Here is a 25,127-nt window from a genome sequence, read left to right as displayed (position 1 = left end):
TGAAGGTCTTGGAAGGCCAAGCAATTCCAACTAATTCAGGTGGGGGGGAGGGGGACTCTACTTGGCAGTACTCAGATTCTAGGTTTGGGGGGGGCACAGATGGCAGGCCTTAGGTAGGTCTAAAGGTCCTCTCCAATGCTAAAGGATAGAATCACCTGACTAAAGTTCATGCACGTAGACCTTTTGTTGTATGCCTAGGGCATAGCATTTCCTGGGAAACCACCTACTGTGATAGGTGCTTAATAAATGCTAGTGGACTGACAGGATCAGAAATCTCAAAGAATCAAGCTCTTGGAGATCCTCCTCTCTACCAGTATCGCTTCCCAGTGGCCCATTATTCTGCCAGCAATGGCACCGTTAGAGCTTTTCATTGTAGATGTACAAAGGGTCACATTTAAGAATGCTTAATTTGAAATAATTTCATAAAATCCCTTTCTCAGCTTAACTGCTCTCTTCCTGCCACCCTCTGCTTTAGTGTCTCTAGGGTGTCCTTCTTCACCTCTCTAGACAGGTCATATCCCCAAATGGAGCATAAGCTTCCTGGGGGCAGAGAATGTTTCACTTTTAAAAATTTGGATCCCAAGGGCCTGGCGCACAACGGATTTAATGCTCATTGAATGATGCTAAACTTTTCCCCAGAGCTAACCCTAATTCCCATAAGCATTACCTTCTCCCTAACAGGGCCCTGGTAAACCTTGATTGAAGTGACTTAAGAAAACTGATCATGTCCCAAGGAGGCCTATGGGAGGATGACCTCGACATGAGGCTGTGTTCTTTGAAAAATCTCGATATCATGGAAGATGAATTTATTCCATCTGGCCCTGAGGGCAAAACCATGGCAAGCAATGTTGAAGAATTATTAGCCTGCACTAAGTAGAAATTTAGAGCTCAGTCTGTTTATTATAACAGCAAGATCTTGAAGGACAGAAACCAGGTCTTCTAGACATCAGCAGGCTAAATGCCCTTTTGGGAAATGAACTCTACACACAGTTGACATCTGAGGTTAGCAGACTCACAGGATTAAGAGCACATGCAGCCAAAGCCCTCCTTTTTATGGAGGACACCGAAGCACCAGAGACAAGCGACTGGCCCAAGGTCACACTTGGTAGCCAGGCTGACAAGAGGCTAGAAGATGGGGGAGATGCAGGCCAGGCCCCAGAGGAAGGTCAAGGGCCAAGCATTTTGCTGTCACACCCTTCCCTGCAGGCTAACAAAGGAAGTGTGTGTGTGTGTGTGTGTGTGTGTGTGTGTGTGTGTGTGTGTGTGTGTGCACTAGAACATATATCCCACAGAATGGCTCCAACCCAAAGAACCCAGACATGGGGCCTGCTGCCCTCCAGCAGCAATGCTGAACAACCTCTGCTTCAAACAAGCAAAGACAATGCCAAGAAGCATCAAGTTTACAGAAACAAGAACATTTTTGAATGTGATATTAAACAGATGAGCTCAAAAACCCAAGTACTTTTAAATATGTGATTTTAAACACCTGCAAGATTTCATTCCAAATTCAGAATCTGATCATTACAAAAAACCCATGTTTCAGGAAAACAAATTGAGCTTAACATAAAATCATGTCACTTATCACAAAGTTAAGACTGTATAAAGCAGAAAAAACCAGAAATCGTATTTACAAATGTATATACTATGGGAGTCGTCGCCAAGATTGCTCCAGGGAGCGGTGAACAACACAGCATATGCTTTAATGTACCACATTCTAAAATGGCTGCAATGGGAATTAAGTTCAAGGATGGATTGTCTTCAAGGGAAGAAGGGCCCTACATGGAGAGGGTCCCCTAAAGTGGATTCCTGGGCTAAAAAGGCCTAACTGCAAGTGTGCTTCCTCTGTATACAACCCACAATGGCGGGAAACGATAGCCCAAGGACTGCAGATGACAGAGGCCCTTACAGATCTGCGCTTCTACCTTTCTACTGCTGCTACATTTGCAATACTTGTATAAAAAAAAATGACCCTGCCCACCTCCCCCCCACACACACCCAGCGTCTGTAAATATTACAAATGTGAAATACTTTAAACAGCGCAGTACTATCAGCCCGCAGCTTGAGAACAAATTTCCCATTTGACAAAAGGAAAAAAAAGCCTTCCTTTCCCCTCCTCTGTCTTACAGAAAACACAAAAAGCCCAAATCAACTCCTAAGATAAACATCTGGTAGAAACCACAGGTTGGCCCGATGCTGGCTTGCCGCTCAGAGATAGCCGATATTTATTTACATTCTTGAGAACCACTGAGGCGCTTGCTCAGGTGTGCCGAGGACAGTGGCTGGGGGCCGGGGAGTAGTTGACGAGTCTAGGCCCATCATAGTCATCAGAATCTGTGGAATCTTCATCTTCATCTTCTTCGATCACAGAACATTCATCATGACTGGTTTCCTTGGGACAGAATTACATCATTGAGTAGATATTTTATTTCTCAGCCTTTTCATTTTATTGTAGACTTAATGATCCCACCAGAAAGTCCCAACATAACCACTTCTCACGGTACCTGAAAAGGGATGGTCCTAATATGTCAGACGCTGAAAGATTGGCAGCGCCTTCTGAGGTATCACAAATTGAATTATGGTCAGACTCAGTCATAAAACTAAAAATCTAAAAGCTGGTCGGAATTGGTCATAACATAGCACTGAAAGGGAAGTCTCCAACCATCCTGGACAAACCCGGGTTTTCAAATGGCAGCACAGTGAGCTAGGCAGTGGAGGAGTGCCACCCTTCCTAGACAGAATCACTAAGAGGGACCAATGAATCACTCTGTGAGCTTTAATTTCTTCACCTTTAAAAGGAAGGGGCTGGATTAAATTCACTTTCTAGTCCTAAAATGTTATTATCCAGTGATTTAAACTGTGGGAAATTAAAAACAAAACCCCAAATCCTTTAGGCAGGGTGGCCTCTACTGGTAGCTTCTATAAATGGCACTTGAGCCTACCTCAGAAAGTCCCTTAATAAAGATGGTACCCTAGGATGGGGGAGCCAGGGGAAATCTCCTGGCTCTGACCCACCTCTCCTCCTCCTCCACCCACTCTTGCCTTTTCCAGAGCACATTTCTCAAGCTCTCCTGAGGATGGAATGGAAGGCCTGTTGGGTCAGCAAGGACTGTTCTTCCCACGAAAGGTGGATGGAGAGTCTCTGAATAAGAGTACTGCATGTACTAAACACTCAGATGAAGACGCCTGAGAAGCAGCATCTTACAGCTGAGCAAACGAGCTCAGACGCTAACCTGTCCAACGGTTGTTTCTCAAAAGGAGATTTTTTTTTTTTAACTTGAAGCAAGCTAGCTTAGTAGTTTTGAGTCCTGAGAAAGACTTAACGTTTTCCCCATGTTGGCTTGCTTACCCTTGGGGTTGTGGAGACCTTGAAGGTGGGACACACCATATGGAATCTGGGAATGGCCACGTTGAATATCCTGTCCTTGTAGTAAAGGAGATGAAAGGTATAATGTCCTTCCATGTATCCTGATGTGGTGGAGAACGTGGTACAGCTGGTGTACTCATATACCCGGCCAGGGCTGAGGATGGGAAACTCTCCTGAGAGAGAAACACAGGGCATATTAACAGTGTCCTTTGACCAGACCTGTGATTTCGTAGAGCTATATAGAGAATTCCAAGTAAGGAAACTCCTTGTACCCCCTCAACCAAAGCAGGCTGGCATCTGCCCTACGACTGCCTGAGGTTTGAGAGCTAAGTGTCAGAGGCCAGAACTAGAGCCCAGGTCGTCTTGCTGGCTCCTAGGCCAGCTTCCTGTCTACTATACCAAGCTGCTGCCATGCAAATGATGAAAAAACACTTTTTGAAATCACTAGAAGTTTATACAGGGAGATAGTATAGTACAGAAAAATTGAAAATTGAAGTTCTAAAAAGAATTTTTGGCATCAGGATAGGAAAGTTAAGTCCAAGTCTGATGCTATGAGCTCAGACAGAGGCTTGGGGCACAAAGGTGAATGTTAAGTTAGAAATGCCAGATTTTCTTCAGTGTTCTATAGGTATGAACTGTCCTTAAGTCTTAGGGAAAAGTCAACAGAGAGAACACAAGTGTTCTAGCCCTGGAATTAATTAGGACAGCCTTAGCTTTACCTTAATTTAACAGACTGATTATATAATCAGTATATCTCTTTAACTGCTGGTTTAACCTTGGCCATCAGAAGGTTCCAGTGTAAAATCCTGATCACAGACAACCAAACCAGACCATCCAGCAAAGGCAACCCATGGCAAGAAGGGACTAGGGACAAATAAAACACATCTGGTCATTAGGTTTGTGCCTCAGAGCAGATGATATGAAACTGGCCCCAGCCTGAGTCACTCTGTGGGTTATGGCCCAAAAAGGAGGGATTTATCCTTAAAATAATCATACCCAATGGGTAAGGAAACTCATCCATTACATTTCTGAAGACAACAATGCCAGAACATACCAAGATGGCTAAGTACTGTTTTCTCACAAAATCGACATGACTGGCAGCCAACAAAGGGGGCAGTCAACAAAGGTGACCGAGTCTCTGGTTCCAATACGCACCCACCACTCCAGGTCCCTGAACCTCTTCGATTTCACCTTTGGCGTTGGTGATCCTCCAATATCTGCTGTCTAACTGACAAGTCTTCTCAGGAAGAGCATCCTTAGACATCTCAATCCTAGAAAAATGAAGAAAACAAGAATTTAGTTTTTATTTAAAAGGAATTGTGGGGGGCCATCACCAATGGTCCTGACCTGTCTTCAGTGGACTCCAGTGACTCTGGAAGAGAGTGAGGCTGATGACTTTGCACAGCTCTGCCTTACTTACACGTATGACATCATCTTCCTGATGTCTTGGGTCCTCTTCAAGAATGAAGAATAACCCATCCAGAGAAAGAACTATGGAATTGGATCGCAGATAGAAACAAACCATTTTCTTTTGTATTATGTTTTATGCTTTCTCCCATTCATTTTAATTCTTTGATGCAACATGCATTTAATAGGAATGTTATATGTAGAACCTACATAAGATTGTACGCTGTCTCAGGGAGGGGGGAATGACGGGGAGAGAGTGGAAAAAAATTGAAGATATGTGGAAGTGATTGTCAAACACGGAAAACAAATAAAATAATTCAATTAAAAAAAAGAATGAAGAACAAACGACAACAAAAGGCATTGTATCCAGACTTCAATATTCAGGGAATAGGTGGCTCATCTGCTCCTGTCACCTGTGGTGAGATCCTACATGGAGGATGCTTCAGAGCAACTGTATATATAATATTGAAACACTACAGATGGTCTGCAGGGATAGGGCTGATGCGTCCACTAGATAAAAGAAGCACTTCAAATACTCAAGAGTCAGGAAGGAATGTGCTGGCCACCACGTGGGACATTTATAGTGGGTTCACTGGCATATGTGTGTGGTGACTGCAACAGACTCAAGAGTTAGGCCACTTCTGAGGTGGGTTTGACTTACCCGTTACTCTCCACAATAATGGAGTTTCTAGGACTGAGAAGTGATATGCCCACGGTTAGGAAGCCAGGATGTCAGAGGTAGGCTTCCTCATTCCAATACCCCACCACTGCCCCTTGGCCTTTCATTTAATTACAACAATAATTCAGACAAACATGGCAGCACACAGGGGAGAGAAGGCAGGAAGACCTGGCTCATGGCTTACTGACCTCCACTCATATTGGCTGTGTGACTCAGGAAAGCCACTCGGCCTCTCAGGGGATTCTAAGAAGTTCAGTTAGAACAAAGATGAACGGGAAGAACAAAGGCCTCACCTGGCGCTGGTGCTCCCCACCCCATCCTCTAAAAAGTGGTCCAAGCTGCCCCCAACAGCTATCTGATAAAGCAGCACCCAAAGCGTTCATCAGAGACAGAGGTAAAGTCCTTTGTGGACACCTCAGAGCAGATCTGTTCAGTTAGCTTCTTGACCTTACATAAGAAAGCGAATTCATCCAACAAGCATTTATTAAATGTCTGTGCAAAATGAGTTACTAGTAAGAGGGGAAGAGGCAGAGAGAAATCAGGCCTAATCACCATCTCTGAAGGAGCACACTCAATTGGATATGTGATGGGGATATATGTACAAAGATCTATAGATTGATACCCACTACCATTAGCTATCCCAAGAATACACATTCAGCAAATTTGAGAAGATTCATGGACTGATTTTAAAAGATTTAAGAATTAAAAAAACCCAAAATAAGCACAAATGATAAAAACCTTAACAGATAAATTGGAAAACAATATCTAATGCAGATGAAAAGATATATGCCTGAGAACGTAAGATAAAAATGAAAACCACCTCCAGAAAATGCCTCTTTCAAATGTTTCATCATACAATGTGAGCCCACAGGAACTATGCCTAATGCTCACCTGATCCGGTACGTGAAGAAATAGTGAGGCGGGTGTACAGAACTAAGTTCTGGGAGGAATGACGTGGACACAGACACCGTGATGTCTCCAGTTGTTGCCACACATCCTTTATCATGAACATACCTACAAAACCAAGACAGAGAATCTGCTTTTGAGTCACTGATTTCAATTCTCTAACATTAAAAAAAAAAACAACACAAGAGAAAAACAAAAAAATGGTATGTGATAAGCCTTAATTGCATCATAAAACTTAAAAAAGAATTTTCTAACGGGGAGCTTATTTCCCCTGTGCTATCAGATGGAACTCAGTAGTCAGGCTTCATTTGCAAACAGGTACTTATCCACTGAATCTGTCTGACAGATCTGAGATTCATAGTAGCTTATATTTTACTAACATTTATAAAAGAGAACGTAGTTAATGTGATTGCAGAAGTTAGAAATAGTCTGGGGTAAACAGAAGAAAACTTACTAAAATCATATGGCCCATTTTATATATCTATACATAGACATAGACATTCCCACCCCCCACCCCCACCCCCAGCCCCAAGCTATATTGAATAACAGCACTTTGATTTTCACAATATTCAAGTGAGGTCAGTTACATATATGCCCTTCATTTTAGTAATTCTTATAAGCCCATAAAGGTATCAGTTGCTACTTATTATTAACATATATAGACAAATGTCCTTTTGTTTGTCAAGTAAAAACTAAAGCATTCCAACTCTGATATCCTATGATCCCAACGAGTTGAAGTGTTGGCTATTGAATCATTTCAGGATTCATCTTTGGGAAACCAGGAATTCTTTGCAGATGCCAACTCAGAATAGGAAAATACCTGAAAATCTGGTCTCTGATGATAGGGTAGCCCCCTGTTACAACATTATGCACGTAAGAGGTAAACCACTCCGAATAAGAAGCACCTGTAAGCCACAAGAAACAGGAAAAATAAAGGTTTTACAAAACCTTTACAAAGCGAAGTCTATTCACAGAACTGAATTCATCAGTTCATCAATCAGACTCTACTTAGAAGATAACAGTAGGCTAAGACTCATCTGGGTGGACTGGAATAATGCTGGCTCAGGAGTCATTGGAGCAAGCTGGGTGTTCTTGGGCAAGAAGTCTCTGCCCCTTTCAGCTGCAAAGAGAGGCTGTTGGACCACAAAACATACAAGTTTCCTTCTAGATCGAAGTCCCACCAATTGCATTTCTCCCTTCCTGAAGAGTATTCCGCTCTAGGATTCACTCATTATGCCTTTGGGAACTTGTTTCTCACTAAAATATCTTGGTAGTGGCACCAACAGGGCCCATGAGGAGGGGAGGAGGCAGAGAAGAACCGGTCTTCAAAGTGTGTAATAATTTAAACGTAGTATAGAGTGAAAAGCACTTTTATCCTTCTAGGATGTAAGATGAAGGCAGATAAAATGGAGGCTGGAGAAGAGGGGCTGGAAGCAGGGAACAACGGCCCTCTCTGGATCACTCCCTCACATTCTTGTGCACGGGACTTTCCCTATTTATTTGGTATATGCTTGGTACATACAGTGTACAGTGGCTTGTTGGGATCATTCTTTGGATGTGTATTCCCAGTGCCTGGCATAGTGCCTGGCCCAGAGTAGGCACTTCATCAGTGCTAACCCAGACAAGGACAGCAGCACCAAGGTCTTAGCATTGTTTCAGTATTGTGCAAACAGACTGGAAATATGCTTGGGAGCTAGGCTTGTGAAAACCCAGGATTTTTACATATTCTAATACAATATAATTGTTTTTCTCTGTGAATTCTACATTACACAGGATATGCCTAACTCACTTTATATGAGATGAAACCCCCAGAATCCATATAAATTGAATGTTGTCCAATCAAGTACTTGAAAGGTACTAAGAAAGCTCACTATTAAATAAAATACTACTTATTTTTAGCATTCTTTTTTAAAAAACTGAATTCCAAATCCTTTCCTTCCCTTTCACTCCTTCCCCTGGTCACTGAAAAGGCAAGTAATATATCACTTGTACATATGACATCATGAAGGAACTTGTGACAATCTCCCTGGTAGTACCTTCCCTTAACTTCTTCATTTGGATTCTCAGAGAACAGCTGTATCTGTCAGGATCTGTCCCAAGCCAACAAGCTTTGCCCCCTTCTCTGGCCATGGAAGTTTCTCTCACTGAACCCTTTGCTACGCTATTCTAAGGACAGCTACAGCCTAATCCAAATGTCTGCTTGTAGCACAGTGTTCCTGTGCTGAGTCACTCTTTCGTTTCTAAGATGACTCAGCACCAAGGGAAGCCAGCTACGTGCCTGCTTGGAAAGGGAAGGGCTTCCTCAGCAGCAAAGGCCACACAAAGAAATAAGACATGGCTCCTGCTTCCTAGAGGATGCATGACCTGGAACCTGAAGCCCCTCTTCTTGATCCAGGTGAGAGGCAAACTGGGGCCTGGAGCCAACCTGTCCTGGGTAGCACTGGACAACTTCCTGCTCTCCATCAAACATTTCCTATGTGCCTACTCTGTGACAGCCTTGGCCCTCAAGGAGCTCATGCTCCAACCTTAGCAGATCAGTAAGAAAATGTTCCCTCAAACAACCGAGGATGCAGCAACATCCCTTTACTTTAACTCGTAAGAATGGGCAGTATTGGCAGTGCATTTTAAAAGGCAGCCCAGAGAGTTCAGAGTCTCTCTTGACATAAGCCAAAGAAGAAGAGAAGTGAGCTCCACTTACTACACCCCCTCCTTTCAGGGCCCAGGTAGGCTGGGCACCCAATGGTGTTTCCACTCTGCTGATGGACACACACAACTGACGGCCTCTGCCTGCAGTTACCAGCAGTTACCAGCTGCTGTTACACAGGTCCAAAAAAAAGGTATGCAAGAAAACCAAGCTTCAGGGGGCAAACAGAAAAATGCCACAGGGCATAAAATTCTATCTATCTTGTACTGTCATTGAGGCATGTTCCATCGCAGGTTCTAATCAGCAGGGTGCAGCTCCAAAAACCAAGTGAGTTATGCCCCTGAAGCCAGCCTTAGCACAGAGCTTTGTACTATCAATCAAGCAACATTTCCCTGGGAACTAAGCACAAATAGCCCTTTCCTAACTTCTTTTTAGGGGTGGAGTGAGGAGTCAACAAACAAATACATAGATTTTTTTCCTACCTGTAATAAACATATCAATTGCTGATGGATTCCGAGCCATCTGGTCCTAGATTAGAAAAGGTACATTGTTACTGATGAAATCAATTCACTTCATTTTTATATTTTTCCCTGGAACCAACCCTCCCACTTCCCACCCCCCACCAAAAAACAAACAAAGCAAAAAAAAAAAAAAAAACCCCCAAAACCAACAAACCCTCATTCAAAAACTAGTAAGCTGGAGACGTGACTTTCATTGCCCAAATGTTAGAATGTGTTGTTCTCATGAACTCTGCCTTGGGCCAAGGATCCCACTGCATTGGATGTAGAGTCATATACTTTTTTTTTTCAATTAAAAACAACTAACTAGGAAGTTAAGAAGAAGAGAAGGGATCCTGAGGTGAAGACCAAAAGACCAGGAGGGTCAAGTCCCAGCCATGACACTAATTCCATGTGATCTTAAGCATATCACTTCTCTTTCAACCTCAGTTTCCCCAACTGTCAAAAGAGACATCTAGCATTCTTATTTCAAAGGGGTGCGGTGAGAGCAAAAAGAGATAAGAAATGAAAACACCTGAGGACAAAATGAAAAGCCATGTAAAAAAGAGCTTATCAGCAGAGAGCACCTTCAGATTTCACAAAGATGTACTTTGAACATTGGTATTACTAAAAAAAAACCATGGCTCTTCTAAATACCAAGACATATTTTCTCCTTTTTGATGGTCCCTTTTGAGGAATTCCTGGTAAGAAAACCCTTTCCTCCAATGCTGGATTAAAAGAGCTCTGAAAAATCTAATCTTTGAATTGCCTGGGGCAGGTGAGAGGTTGTTATTTGTTCAGTCACACAACCAGTACAGGCCTGGGGCTCTCAGGTCACTAGAGTGACAGCCCTACTGCCTCTCATTTTTCATCTGAATTTTTGGTAATAAATATGGTTTTATATTTAAAAGCATATTGCAATTATAATGAAGTATTCTAAAACCTAATGGAGGCATTTCAAGAGAAGAAAGGAAATTTCCTAGGAACCTTTGGGTAATTGAATCACAAATGTGAAACAGAAATCAAAGTATGGAGAAATGTTTTTGTTCCAAGGGATCTGAATTGTCATCCCTAGGGGAATGGTATAGATACAAAACAGACAAAACACAACCTCCTGAAATATGCAACTTTAAAACAGCTCCGTTATCTACTGAAAGAAGAGAGTCTCAAGGAAACACTTAAAGCTTTTAACAAAAATCCTCCACAAATTCAAGATATAAGGAATCTTACTAAAAATCTTCAGTCTCCCTCCTAGGGGTCTGAGGAGCTGGGCTCTGACTGCGCAGACCCAGAAGGCTTACACCTAGTACCCCACTTCAGACACGGGAAATGCTACTTACTGGACACTGATAGAAGATCTCATACTTGTTGCGGCCCTCTACGCTTTCCAGCGCCATATACTGGCTCAACCCAGTGTGTATGCAGAAAGTGAGCGGAAGACACTGCTTTAGGCCCTGCCTCTGCTGGAATCCACCTGCGGCCGTGTCAATGTCCAGCAAATCCTCAGAGCGGTAGTGATTGGAGAGGGCCATGCTTCCCATCAACCTGCAGGGTCAGAGAGGACAACAGAAGCTTCCAAGTTACACAGCAGCTCTCTCTGATTTCAGGGACATTCTCGGGGTCCCTTGGGTGGAGTAAGTAACATCTCCAAGTGGACTCGGTTCATTCAACCCAACCCAACAGTGTGAGAAGATGATGACTGATGCAGCAATATCTTAATCCAAAGGATCCATGAAGCAGAGTTTGAATACAAAGTCTGAATGACATGAAATAAATGTTTAATCCCATGAAATCCATGCTGTATGGAATCTAGTTGGACCTCCAATATTAAGCCATGCTGATCCAAGCCTGCTGTTTTCAAAGACCTGGACAGTCTACCTGAAACCTTTTTAAGCAGGATCATTGGTTGGAGATGGAAAGCACAGAGAACGCCCCTATACTGGCCTCTATGGCCTGTGTCCTGGATGACCTATGGAAACTGTTCTAGCTCAAAATGGTCTCCCATTTAACTCTGCCTTGGAAATCTGGGGGTGGGTCCGTTCAATCCTCATAAGGCCTAGCCAGGCTGGTCCTGCACAGGCAGTCGGTAGCTCCTAACCCAGGCAGTACAATCGTCCCAGTACTTCCCCTGAAAAAAGGGGCTTCTGGCGTCTCTCTGGAAGTCTGACCATACAGAGACCATAGAAAATTAGAAAATTTATTAATACACAGCAGGCAGAGGGCAAGAACTGAGACAGGGAGAGCCAGGTTCTACTTAAGCCCTCTCAGTGCCCCAAGAATTCTTCAACACTAAGCTATAATCCACCAAGACTTTCCTCAAATTTACCTGTGTCAATATAAACTCAAAAACTTTGTTTCGTGCCGTATAAATGAAATATTTCAATGTTACAAAAGAGCAAGCTGTAGAGCAAGTTTTGGGGAACTGAAATCACAGGTTAGAACCCTGTTTCCACTTGCATGTTAAATATTCTGCCTCCATTAAATTACATTAATTTAAATTTAAACGTTCACTAAATGAGGAGTGGGAAGGGCAGAACTGATTGCTCGAGGCGTGTAAGATACAGGAGTCTTACAAGATTAAAATGAATCAAGGCCATTTGAATTTCACGTCTTCCATTTTATACCCATCAAACTCAGCTCAGGTTCTCTCAACAGGGTGTTCATATTTCAAAACAAATAGCTCTTTATAAATAGAGGCTTTTATGATTTATATACATTATCTCCTTCACTGATATACTTCAGAGATGGCTGAAGCTGCATTTACAACTGAGGATGAATGAATGACATGCCTCACGGTCCTCTTCCTGCCCTCAGAGATCCAAACCCTAACCAATGGCCTTTTATGGCCGATGGTGGTGTCTCAAGCCCACAAAGGCATCCGGAAGGAGTGGGAAGGGCAGAACTGACTGCTAGAGGCCTATAAGGTACAGGAAAGTGAGAAATGTAAACTACATTTGGAGGCATTTCACTTGTGAACATTTTAGTTCCAGAATCTTTCAAACAATTAAGAGGAATGATAAGGAAAAGGTTCAGGCAGAGAGAGAATCTTACCCGGGAACCACTAGCTTCTGCCCATTGTGGATCCGAAAAGAGCAGCGATAGTCATTGGGAAGCTTGCACCCGATCTGCGCTTCCACGGCATCCAGCTCGCGCTCCTCCACGCTGTCTGCAAAGGTAAGAAAGGTGGGGCTTTCAGAAGAGCAACACGGTGCCAGAAAGTCAGAGAAGCAGAAATCACACCCTAGAGGGTCCTGGCCTGCCACTGCAGCAGAGACAGAGCTTACACAGAAACAAAACAGATTTATAATGCAATGTAGGCTCCAGCTCATGAGAAAGAGCCTATTCAAGTCCCCTTCCCACCTAATGACCATCTCTGTGATAGAGAAGCCTTTCCTGCTAAGGCCACCGACCTCAGCCCTCCCTCCCAACTACATGTTTACTCTGAGATACCAGACCCTTCTGTCTTTGTATTCCAGATGTGTAGCAAACAACAATGCCTGGCATATGGGGTGGGGGTGGGGTTGCTTATAAATTTTTGCTGACTGATCTTGCTGAACTTTAAATGAAATCATGTAAATATGGAAACAAATAAAACAATAACTTGTGGCTGGATCTCCTTGTGGAATCATCTATCTGGTCTTCAATTTATGGTCTAAGAGAGGGGAAGGGAAAGGAGGAAGCATTTATAAAGCACCGACTAGGCACCAAGCACTTTGCTCTAACTTCCGGGGGCACTGAGAAGTTAAGAGACTTGACACCAGGGTCCCACAAATCAGTACAGGTGGGACTAGAACCCAGGTATTCTCAGTCCCAACCTTCTACTGTTCTGCTTCTCAGAATGTTCAATGATATAAACCCAACGCCTTCTCAAGTTCGTCTTAGGAAACATTTTTAAATTACAAAAGAAATTGTGGAAGACAAATTTTCTACATTCAATATATTCTTCCGAGTAAGCTTTCTTATTACAAATCTAATACGTTCAGAAACTTTCTAAATGGATATTATCCCAAAGTCTCCATTAAGATTTCTCAGTGTGATATAAAGAGGCCAAGGGCAACAAACCTATGTGGATGTCTCACATAGTAAGTCAATGAGGGCGTAGTTGGCACTAGCAGTGGAGAGTGACCTCTAAACTGGAATAAATAGGAAGTAATTCAAAGCCCCAAGAGATGAACAAGGAATAAGGTGGAGGTTTATCTAAAACATTTGAATGTAACAATCTCCCCCCCTTTCTCATACCCAATAACATAGCTTGGATTAAGCTTTATTCCCAAAAGAACCAGGCTGAATAACTGGGTGGGACAGAAAGCTAGAAAAGAGGAAAAATAAATGGAAAAAATAAAAAACCCCACCACAAAAGCAACCTAGAATTGTTCTCACAAAACAAGAGATTGGGCAGACAAGGAGAAAGCATAGGATTGGCAGACAGGCCCTGGGGGTGGGAGAGAATGAAGAATGATGAAAAGCTAGCATTTATATAGCTCTTCCTATGTGCCAGGCACTGTGCTAAATAAGCACTTTACAATGATCATTGCATCTTCCTAACACTAGGAAGTAGGTATTAGCCCCATTTTACAGATGAGAAAACTGAGGCAGCCAAGGTGACAAGGCAAGTAAATGTCCAAGGCTGGATGTGAACTCGAGTCTTCCTGACAGCAGGGTGGGCTCTCTACTCACTGTGCCACCTTAACACATTAAAAGTAAGGTTTGAAAATTATTCTGCCTCAACTACAGATATACCTACAAAGAATAACATAGAAGTTATATCAACATTATAAAACTCTTAATTTCAAAATACAGAAAAGTTGTGACCAGCCCATTTGCTTTTATTATCCAGTGGTAGACAGGTGGTAGGAAGGTCACCCACCTGGCATTCTCAAAGCCCCAATATCTTCTCACCCCTGGTGACAGCAGAACCTCTCGGTGGTTGCCATCTTTTCTCCAGTGAAAGAATCTTATGATTTAGTTAAAACTTAAAATAATAGAAGGAAGACTGAAAAAACATATCTTTGTTTTTGGTTCAGATCAGTGACTTCAGTGTAGAGAATTGTGCATATACCCTTTACAGCTGGGGTTTCTCCCATTAGAATGGGAACTATCGGAAATGCTGAGACCCTCTAGATTCCTGGATTTGTATTCCTTATACCCCTACTTTAAAAAAATACTCCTGAAGAGGGGAGGAGATCAAATGAAAGCTGAACCTCTTTACAGGACAAACGCCTTAAATGTGTCTTTATATTTTGATGTCTTGGATCACTCATCCAGGGAGGTCTTCTATCACCAACACTCAGTACCTTTTCATCTGGTCTCTGCCCATAAATCCTCTTCCAATGTTGCTGAAGGAAGGTGCTTATTCCAGGTCACACAAATATGATCCAGGTCCTCTAACCATTAATCAATCAATAAACATTTATTAAGCACCTGTGCTAAGCACTGGGAGAGATGATTCAAAGGTGAAATCAACAGGCCGCGGCAACGGCTTGGATAATGGGAGGGGAGATGGTGAAAGATAGGGAAGGTTTGAGCCTGAGGGGCTCTACAGCAATGGGGAAAGTAGAAATTGGGGAGGACTTGAATTCATTCTCTTTCCCCTTAACTCTTTCATTTAAGGAAAGAAAATGAATTCTGTTTTGGATATGGTGAGTTCAAGATGTCTATTGGACATCCAGTTGAAGATGTCTGAAAGGTAGCTAGAGATGTGGGACTGGAGGTCAGCAGAGAGGTTAGGTCAGGCCAGGTAGATTTCAGTCATTAGCCAAGAGATGGCAGTATATAGAGAGGGAAGAGAAGAGACTCCAGGACAGAAAACTGAGAGACACCTCGCATTTAGAGAGGATCCCACAAAGGAGATCATGCTGTCTCTGAAAGTAGGTCCACATAGTTTTACACATAACTTTTTGTTACAAATCTAACATTATAAGCAATCATTTTCTACTTAGAAATAATCTTTAAACAGAATGAATCAGCTTTTAAAATTCTTCCTAACAACATCTCTCCCATTACATACCAGTGTTTTGGGAGAATTCACTCAAAAATGGAGTTTTGTTTGGACAGTTATTGTGGTTTGTCAATACCTTTGCAATTTTGATGGAACTCTGTATGGAAGCATGCAGCAGTGTATAATAAAAATTAGGAGGAAGAATTAAGAGTGGGAATGTGTTTTTGTTCCCCTAAGAAAGGGAGGGGTCTCTTTTGTTTACCAAAGTTTAGACTGAAAGAAGGGTTAGTTTCATTGAGTAAATAAATCAGCTACTTCAAGTAGAAGATCTTTGTTTAGCTCCTCTAAATCCCAACTAAGTACAACTCCGAGCTTTTATTAGGGTCCAGCCTGGAATTTCCTCCAGTTTCACAAACAGACCCAGGGAAAGGCACCGCAATCAGAGAGATGTCAGCATATTTAATTACAACAGCTACCATTTATATAGTGCCAAATAGCATCCCACTGATCCTCACAACAACCCTGGGAGGAAGAGGTTACTATTCCCGGGTCACACAGCTAATTTTAAGTGTCTAAGAATGGATTTGAACTCAAAATTTTCCTGCTCAGCATCAGGATGAGAAGCAGATCTCAAATAAGGGATAGGATTATGAGTTTCTACTGTATCTAGCATCTGATAAACTAAGTCAAACACTTAGTTTACCATCTCAAACTTCCTTTTCTTTACCCAAAATTCCTTATTCATAGTGGGGTGGATCCCCCCCAAAAAAGTAACTACCTTGGACTGGTCATTTCCCCACTTTGGGCCTTGGTTTCTTCATCTCATTGGCCGAGATGGCTAAAAATCCATCCCCACGCTTCATACATCGTTCAATGACTGATTCTTGGTCAATAAAGAAACTAATTCTTCAGTCAGATGATCACACTCAAGACTTTCCTTTTAAAGGGGAAGGGAGGGAGGTTAAATAACAAAGGTACCAAGTCAGGTAAATGGTGCTAGAAAGTCTTTTCAATGATTTGTCCATGGGCATGTGACTAGAACTTGTGAAGCTGGGTGCTAGGCCTGGCGTCAGACCTGAGTTCAAATTCTGCCTCATAACATATATTAGCTGTGTGACACTGGCCAAGCCACTTAACCTCCATCTCAGTTTCTTCATTTGTAAAATGGGGATAATAACAGCATGTACCTCCCAGCGTTGTTGTGAGGGATCAAACGAGATAATAATTTTAAAGTGTTTAGCACAGTGCAGGGCACAGTTGGTACGTTATCAGGGTGGCAAGCTGGGCCTAGAATCAAGAAGATTCTTCTTTATGAGTTCAAATCTGGCCTCAACTTACTAGCTGTGTGACCCTGGGCAAGTCACTTAACCCTATTTGCCTCAGTTTCCTCATTTGGAAAATGAGCCGGAGAAGGAAATGGCAAAATCACTCTACGATCTTTGCCAAGAAAACCTCAAACATTATCATATTTACTATATTTATGACTATAATTTCTATTATTTATTATCATATTCTATCATAGGATTATTATTATTATAGGATCAAAGATCTAGAACCATACTCAAAGAAGGGATGGATGATCCCTACCTAGCTATCATCATTATTACCGCTGAGTGTTGGGGCTGCGACTCAATCCAAGTCTTCCAGCTCGATATCTGGGGTTCTTTCCACTACAAAATATTCTTGGAACATTGAGAAATGCTGCCCTGAAGGTGGGAGATGGGACCTCCAGTGCCCTCCCTCAGGACTCCTGAGGCCAGTCGCCTCTTGCTACTTGGCAGTGGGGCTTACATCCCATCTTCCGATCCTATCTGCCAGATGACTGACATCTCAGACTGGGATCTTCTAAGACATCTCAGTTCCTTTAGTAGAAACCCTTTCCCAACAGGCTGCTCCTTCATCGCCAGTGTGCTGCTGCTGGCTCTGAGCAGCAATTACATTCTCAATGATTTTCCCTTCGCTCCATCACCCCAAATCCCAAATGGTTCTTATATAGCTCATTTGTTCTATGGCATTAATAATAATGAGCGCTCTCCTCTAGGACCTGGCTCTGCTGCTCTACTCCATTCCTTCCTCAGCCTTCTAAGAAATTAATTTTGATGTCCCTGTTCACACCATCATTTATTATGAAAGAAACCTTTTTGTTCAGCAGCAAGCAAATGGCCTGCCTAACCAGAGGGAACAGGGACACACACAAGCCTGCGGTCCCAACAGAGGAGTGGGAGCTTCGCTTAAGAAAACCAAGAAAAATTTCCAGCCTTTCAAATGGAAGTATTCACAATGTTCTGGAAAACAGAATGTTCACCCGCCTAACACCGCCACCTTTCCATCAGGAAGAACTGAAAAACAAAGCACCCTAATCAATCAAACCAATCATTGACCTACATTCACACTAGTACAAGGAGGAGAGGCGGAGTTATTGGGTACCTACTCTCGGCCCAAAAGCAGCCCGAAGTTAAGTTTGTCAGGCAAGGCCTTTTCTCTAGTCAGCAGCAAGGAAACAGTTTGAAGGTTAGTTAGTGAAGGAGATGGCTCTTAAAGAAGCTGTTCTGTTTAAAGCTCCCAATCAAAATTCTGTCAAGGATCCCCAAGTACCTAAGGTATAGCACATAAACAAAGAAACTTCTACATTAAGTCCCCTACCCCACCTACTTCTTGATCTCACCTCTCCAAGACAGTGTTCATGCCACCCAGCCCTTAGGCCAGCACCAGTCTCTCGGCCTGGATAGATTCAGTCACCATCTACTGGGGGCAGCATAGGCTCAGGATAAAATTTCCCTTCTACCAGACTAGACCAGGGGTTTTCTAGGAGAAACTAATGTCAAGTCCACACACTTGCTTTTTTTTATACTCCCAAGCGGGGAAATGGGTTGAGGCTGAGCCTCTCTTTACTGTTTAAATGCCCTAAGTTCCTCTTTATCTTTTGATGGCTCTGATAGCCATCCATGGACAGATAAGCAGCTCTCCTCCACACTCACTCATCTAATCCATGACCATAAATTCTCCAGAGGATCTCTACAATGCCCTGGAAGCCTAGGAGAGAGAGAAAAGAGGAGGCCAGTACAGCACTCATATGGCACCCCTCACTCTGGCTAATGATATGATCACATTTGGTTTTATTGTTTCTTATAATTTAAAAAGTTCTTTGTTGTTGTTCAGTGATTTCAGTCTCATCAGACGCTCTGTGACCCCATTTGGGGTTTTCTTGGGAAAGATACTGGAGTGGTTTGCCATTTCCTTCTCGAATTCATTGGCAAATAGAGTTGCCCAGGGTCATACAGCTTAGTATCTGAGGCCAGATTTGAACTCAGGAAGAGAGTCTTCCTGATTGATTCCAGGATGTTCCTGATTCCAAGCCCTGCAAAAAGTTCTACATGGGCCATTTAGAAAGTTTAAAGGATGTCTTACGGCCACCTTCTCTTCACCCAAGTCAAAACCATTTACCAAGAGAATTCCCAGGTTTGGCCACTGAGCCTTGTGTTCCAAGGAGAATAGAATGTTCTCAAGTCACTCGATAATGTGCCACGTGCCAAGTTGGAAGAATGAGAAGCATTTCTAACAATGCTGTGAAGGATGAATGACTTTTGGACATCCCTTAAAGGGCAGCTGAGACAAAAAGGAAGATGATGCCCCAGGTCTGGGAGTCAGGAAGATCTGATGGAGAACACTTCTTCAGATGCTCACCTGCCTCACCTTCCCTCATTTGCACAAAGTAAGGATTAGCAGGGATGATGCTCAGCTCTACAGGAAGTCTGGTAAAACTGTTATTATGGAGCTGTATTTGCCAAAATCCTGTTATTGTATAAAGGAGGTAGCTTTTTGTATTGGAGGGAACTCAGCTGAATTTGGATTCAGAAGATCAGACTCTACCACTGGCTAGCTGTGTGACCTTAGGCAGATCACACAAACTTTCCTCAACTGGATAATGGGATAAGATGTTCTGCCTTTTAGGCCATTATTGTTATTATCATTTTAACAAATATTTCCATCTTCTAGTCTCCTGGTACAGGATTATTGCTTATTCTACCCCAAAAATCAGCCTTACCATTCCAAGATGCCATGCTTAGCATTAAAGTGTAGGGTGTGTCCTTTTCATAAAAATATCAGCTTCCTATTTAATTGACTCCAAGTCAAAGCTGAATGTTAGGCAAAATACAGCTTCACGGACACTGGGCATTCTTCAAATTAATCTCTGGTGGATCACACAGCTGGGCACACATCCCAAAGAGGCCAAACCTGGAAGACTCCATATTCCCCAAAATATTCATAGCAGCACACTGGGAGGGGACAGGAAGGGAAGGGATAGCAAGGAGCTAGAAGCAAACTGAGGCCCCCTGTACACTGTGGTACATGAATAGAATGGAATATTGTTCAACTATGAGAACAAATGAATGAGGAATTGAGAAACACAGAGACACTTGTGTGGAAGGCAGCAGAATCAAGAAAGCAGAACCAGAACAACAATGTATACAACTACAGTGATAGAAACAAGAATATTGAAGCAAATGTCCAGGGATTTTCTACAATCCTGGAAAAGGTGGTGGACTCTGGGGATGGAATGGTGCATTCCATATGAATGAGGAAAGAATGTGATGTAAAAGGGCATAAAGAAAAGTAAAAGGTTAGCCTCTTTAACAATTAAACGATAAACAGAAACATTTACAACACCTTTCAGAGATCCGATCATCCTTGGACACCTCTGCCCCAAGTATCTTTCCAGGTCATCCCAGGCTTTTTTAAGGGTAGCATAATGTTGAATATATCTTCCCAGATCAATATAAGTGTCTTTGAAGAGAGCTTTCCAACTTTTGTTCTTCTGCGTTTTTTCTGCTCTAAATGGACAAGAATGAACACTTGAGAATCTTGTAAAATATCATGAGCACAGACGGACAGCTACCCGGATGTTTTACTTAGGCTCATATACTGTTGCTTTAACTTCTGCATTTTTTTAATTGGAATATGTGACAGATTAAATAATGAATATTAAATTAAATAATAGATTAAACAATGACAGGTTAAGAACAAATTATTCCAAATGCTTTAACGTTTCTAGCCACACAGTCAGAGGGGAAAGAATGTGGGAGATAGGATTCTGGGAACATGCAAAACAGTGATATGTCATGGCATCAATGATAGGGAAAGTGGCAAAAAAAAGCATTTGGGCATATGGTAAATAAATTCCCTACTAAGGAAATTACAAGGGAAGTTCACCTGAGGATCTTGAACCATCAAAGCCTACAAATATCTTTATTATGATGTTTCCTAGGGATAAACATTTCTCATATCTCACTAAAGAGAACAGACAAACCAGGGTTAATCTAATGGATATCAGTAATCTCAGATATATCACTGCTAGGTGGTGGGGACTAGCACTGTGGAAGAGGCCTGGGTTCAAATCCTGGCTCAGATACTACCAGTTGTGTGACCTCTCCCTTGGAAAACACTGGGTGGCCTCTTTCTCTAGTTCTAACTCTATGATCCTAAGACTGCAGGTGGGCAAAGAATCAGGCAGGGTCAGTAGGACGTCACATTTGCCTCTGACCAGCTGCTACATGGCTGAGGTTTTGTGGCTGCCCTTTTATTACATGACTCCTCATTTCTCTTCCCCACATACTTACTCTGACAAAAGCCAGTATTTCTTGCAGTGTCTTCTCCAGAGAGGATCATGGTTCGATAGCTGGTTCAATCGTCGGCTCACGCAGCTGCAGCTGCCACACAAATCAGTATTGCCCATTAGTGGTGAGACTGCCCACAGAACAGGGTGACAAGGAGTTAAAAACAAAGTACCTGTGTTGGTCAGTAGGACTGCCTGTGGAATGGGGGAGTGGGGGAATAAGGGCCCCCTCCCCCATTATTAATGAACTGAAACCTGAAAAATGTAATTTAGACCATGACAGGTCTACAAGACACACACCTTCATGCTTGCCTTGGCATTGAGAACCTTTCCTCTATTCATGATGCAGAGAATCTCAATTTTATGTAAAAGAACACAGTTAAGGCCAGGTTTAGGCAAAATATTTTTATGCAGCTCTCTGGCTAGAATTCCCTGCCAGTCAAGGGTCATGGGCAGTCTTGGAACATTTACATCCTGGCCCAATTTTTACCTTAAATTTAAAAAAGATTTGATGTAGCCAAAAACCCAATTTGACTGTAGTAATTACTCTAACAGAGTCTAGCTATGGGGCCAAATTCATGGGTATCCATCCCTAAGTTTCATCAGTGTTGCTTAAATGCACCAAGATTGCAATATTCCATCTATTTATCATCTGAACAACAGACCTTGAAGCTCTCTACAGCTAACTTGACCAAAAATAATAAAAAAAACATCTCTGGATTATAAACAGGAATCAGGAAAAGAGGAGCTCCAACGTCTGTCTGGAGCACTAACTAAACCGAAGAAGGCTGTAGGGAATGAGGTTTGTAGTCCCAGGGAGGAGCACAACAGTAACTAGACATGGTAAGATGGATTTATTTCATTTTTCTTGTATTTATTTTGTATGTAACATCTTAGGCGCTGTCATGGAAAGTGACAACCAGCCGGCTTTGGAGAGCGCGAATCTAGGCCCTGGTGATGGCTGCCTATCTGTATGAACAGTCCAGCTGATCCAACCTGTCTGGGCCTATCAGAGGAAAATTTCCACATTTTCAGTTCTAAATCTTATCAGGAATCGGAAAGGAATCTGAGATGATACACAGAGGCTTGGCCTTCAAGAAGCTTATATTTATATACACAAAAATGCAAGGTAGCAGGTGAGGGGCAGGAGCTTGGGGGACGGGGCTGATGGCCAAGCAAGGTATGGAAGGTACCAGACTGAAATCTCCCTCCTTCCTCATTATCTCCCTGGCCCAGCACCAAGTCCAGGAGGAATCTCCCTCCCCCTGGCCTGACCTCCTCCTCCTCCTCCTCCTCCTCCTGGAAGCCTTTTCCTTTGGGTCAGACACAGGACCAGGTCAGATCCAGCATGGATCCTCCATGGCAGGGGCTGGCCCTCAGGGTCAGTGAAGCAGTGTACCCAGGCTGACCCGTTGGGTCCTGGACGAAGACCATGGCGCAGTAGGTGTAAGTCCTAACGAGTGCTTGCTGACTGACCAAAGGATCAAAGGGCACCCCTGTGAGGGGGAGGGCAGGGCCAGCAGAGGCCCACAGGGCACAGGGGAGGCCAGTGGGTGCCCCAGCCCAGCCCAGCCCTTGGGGAGCTCTCCAGGGTAGGAGCCTCTCCCGGGCCCCATCCTGGGCAGCCTCGGCCTGGCAGGACCAAGGTCATGCCCTGCTGCACAGAGACCCAGCTCGAGTCTGGCCAGATACGGGGAAGGCACTGCGGATGAAGGCCAAGGTCAGGGAGGCAGGCAGGGTGATGGGACCCGGTGGGGCTCCTTCTTATGTGGGCGAACACTGGACCCGCCCCTGACCTCTCCAGGGCAGGCCTCAGGGTTCGTGGCTGCTGCTGCTGGGGGTGGGGCTGCTGCTGCTGCTGGGGGGGGGGGGGCTCTTGCTGATTGAGGGGGGATGCTGATTGAGGGGGGCTGCTGCTGATTGAAGGGGGTGCTGCTGATTGAGGGGAGCTGCTGCTGATTGAGGGGGGCTGCTGATTGAAGGGGGATGCTGCTGATTGAGGGGGGATGCTGCTGCTGAGGGGGTTGCTGCTGCGAGGGGGCTGCTGATTGAGGGGGCTGCTGCTGGGGGTGGGGCTGCTGATTGAGGGGGCTGCTGCTGGGGGTGGGGCTGCTGATTGAGGGGGGCTGCTGCTGATTGAAGGGGGGCTGCTGATTGAGGGGGGCTGCTGATTGAAGGGGGATGCTGCTGATTGAGGGGGGCTGCTGATTGAGGGGGGCTGCTGATTGAGGGGGCTGCTGCCAGCACCGAAGGCAGTAAGGAAGGAGGGGGATGGGAGGGGGGCTGCTGCCGTTCGGGGGGCCGTCGAGGAGAAAGCGCAGCCCTGGGTGGCCGCGGGGCGCCGAAGGCCGAACGATCACCATGTCGGCAGGCCCCTGCGCGGCCAGACCAGCGGCGGGGTCGCGGGGAGGGGGGCTACGGGGGTTGGGCTCCGTGACCTTGAGAGGCCCGGACTGCGGGGCCTCAGTGTCCCCATCTGCAGAATGGGGGCGCCGGGCTGCCTGGGCCGTGAGACCCCCGTGTCCTGCCGCGTCTGCGGGGCCACGATCGCAGCAGGCCGGGCATCGGGCCCTGCCCCGCCCGGGTCCGCAGCCCAGCCGGGCCCGGCCTGCGGCCTGCCCCGCGCCCCCCACCCCCGGCCCGGGCCTCGCATCCCGGGGGGACCGCGGCTCCGCGGAGGCCTGGGCCGCGGAGGTTCCGCGGGGCGGGGGAGGGGCGGGCTGCGCCCCGGCCCCCTCCCCCCGCCCGGGCCCCCAGCCTCCCCTTACCTGAGGAGGTCCTGATAGTCCAGGAAGGAGAAGATAAGCAGCAGGGGGTCGGTGGGCAGCAGCTCCAGGCACAGCTCGGGCTCCTCCGCCCCCAGCGCAGCCGCCGCCGCCGCCATCTTGCCAGGCCCCGGCTGAGGCCCCACGCCCCGCCCCGGCCCCGCCCCGGCCCCGCCCTCACGCCCCGGGGCCGGGGGAGGAGGAGCGCTCCTGCAGGGGCCGGGGGCCCGGAGCCCGAGGCCGGCGCGCGGCCAAAGGCGCCTCCCTCCGAGGAAGCCGAACATGGTGGCGGGGAGGGTGCGGGGGCCCCCGGACTGAGCGCAGCGAGGAGGGGGACGGAGGGACGGAGGGACGGAGGGACCGAGGGACGGAGGGACCGAGGGACGGAGGGACGGAGGGACCGAGGGATGGAGGGGAGGGGTCAGACGGGCGCTCCGGGCTGGCCGCAGCGAGGAAGAAGCCGGACAGAAAGGGCGGAGCGAGCAGGCCGGGTCTGGGAAGGGAAGACCCGGAGGGGTTGGAGGCGGGCAGGAGGGGACGGGGAGGCCCCGGTGCGCTCCTCTCCCGGCCCTGCGGGGGAATGGGCCCTCCGGCGCCTCGCAGACTTAAGGAGGAGGAGGAGCCCCCCCCCCCCGCCCCGCCCTGCCCACGCCCATTTCCCCAGCCCACGGGAGATCTCCACCCCCACGCCCGGACCTGCCTGCCGTGGTGCGGGCCGCGAGCGTGGGCTGGACAGCTCTTTTGTCGGGCCGTGGCTGACCCGCTCCAGCACCCACAGTCCGGGGTGCTGAGCCTGCCTCCCCCCATCCTCCTCTCAGCCTCACCCCCCCTGGGCTGGATCTGCCCCCTGCCCACCTCTCTCCATCTCCGAAGCTGCCCCCCTCCACCCCACACTGCCCAGGGCTCGGGGAGTCTGGGGGGGCCCTTCCCTTCCAGCCCGGCCTCCTGCTCCCACCGTCCCGTGCTGCGGTACCCCCGCCGCTCGCCCCTGGCACCAGCCCGGCTGCCCTGGTCATGTGCGGGGTTCCCACAGACAGACGGGGCTGCGCTGTGTTTGATGTCCAGCACGGTGCCCGGCACCCCGAGGTGCTCTAACCAATGCTTGTGGACCCGATGGCCCTCACAGGGCTCTCGGGCACCGTCCCCACATTTCTGCTGCCCTGCCCCGGCCCCGTGTTTCTCTCATCCCTGAACTGCACTGCTTGCTACCTAGTCTCAGTCCTGTCCTCAGAGAGCCTCTCTCCCCGCCTCTGTTCTTGGTGCTGTCTCCAAGAATCCTCCTGCCCCTTGGCATCGGCTCAGCCTGTGTCCCA

At 45.8% G+C, this 25,127-nt stretch overlaps 1 protein-coding gene across 1 annotated transcript; it reads right to left on the bottom strand.

Annotated features, from left to right (window-relative positions):
* Positions 1–880: 880 nt before the first annotated feature.
* FBXO3 (F-box protein 3) lies at positions 881–24,385 on the bottom strand. The gene is made up of 11 exons (XM_072619199.1): positions 23,818–24,385; positions 21,054–21,143; positions 20,104–20,267; positions 12,549–12,663; positions 10,838–11,042; positions 9,483–9,528; positions 7,177–7,261; positions 6,342–6,464; positions 4,520–4,635; positions 3,347–3,537; positions 881–2,389 (listed from the first exon to the last, which is right to left on the bottom strand). Exons 1-11 carry the CDS (start codon positions 24,096–24,098, stop codon positions 2,258–2,260), a joined length of 1,548 nt encoding a protein of 515 aa, XP_072475300.1. The 5' UTR covers positions 24,099–24,385; the 3' UTR covers positions 881–2,257.
* Between the last annotated feature and the right edge of the window lie 742 nt (positions 24,386–25,127).

This window comes from Notamacropus eugenii, chromosome 6, assembly GCF_028372415.1.
Source record: "Notamacropus eugenii isolate mMacEug1 chromosome 6, mMacEug1.pri_v2, whole genome shotgun sequence".
Classification (NCBI taxonomy): Eukaryota; Metazoa; Chordata; class Mammalia; order Diprotodontia; family Macropodidae; genus Notamacropus; species Notamacropus eugenii.
The sequence above is the reverse complement of the archived record's forward strand: the minus strand, read 5'-3'. Positions and strand labels throughout refer to the sequence as shown.

What these genes read in the sequence shown, in the direction of transcription:
- FBXO3 (XM_072619199.1), bottom strand. Translation starts at nt 24,098, where the DNA reads ATGTTCGGCTTCCTCGGAGGGAGGCGCCTTTGGCCGCGCGCCGGCCTC. An exon ending in GACTATCAGGACCTCCTCAG is followed by an intron (nt 21,144 to 23,817) that starts GTAAGGGGAGGC and finishes TTTGTGTGGCAG; the next exon opens with CTGCAGCTGCGTGAGCCGAC. An exon ending in AGGTCTCCACAACCCCAAGG is followed by an intron (nt 2,390 to 3,346) that starts GTAAGCAAGCCA and finishes TTCTGTCCCAAG; the next exon opens with GAAACCAGTCATGATGAATG.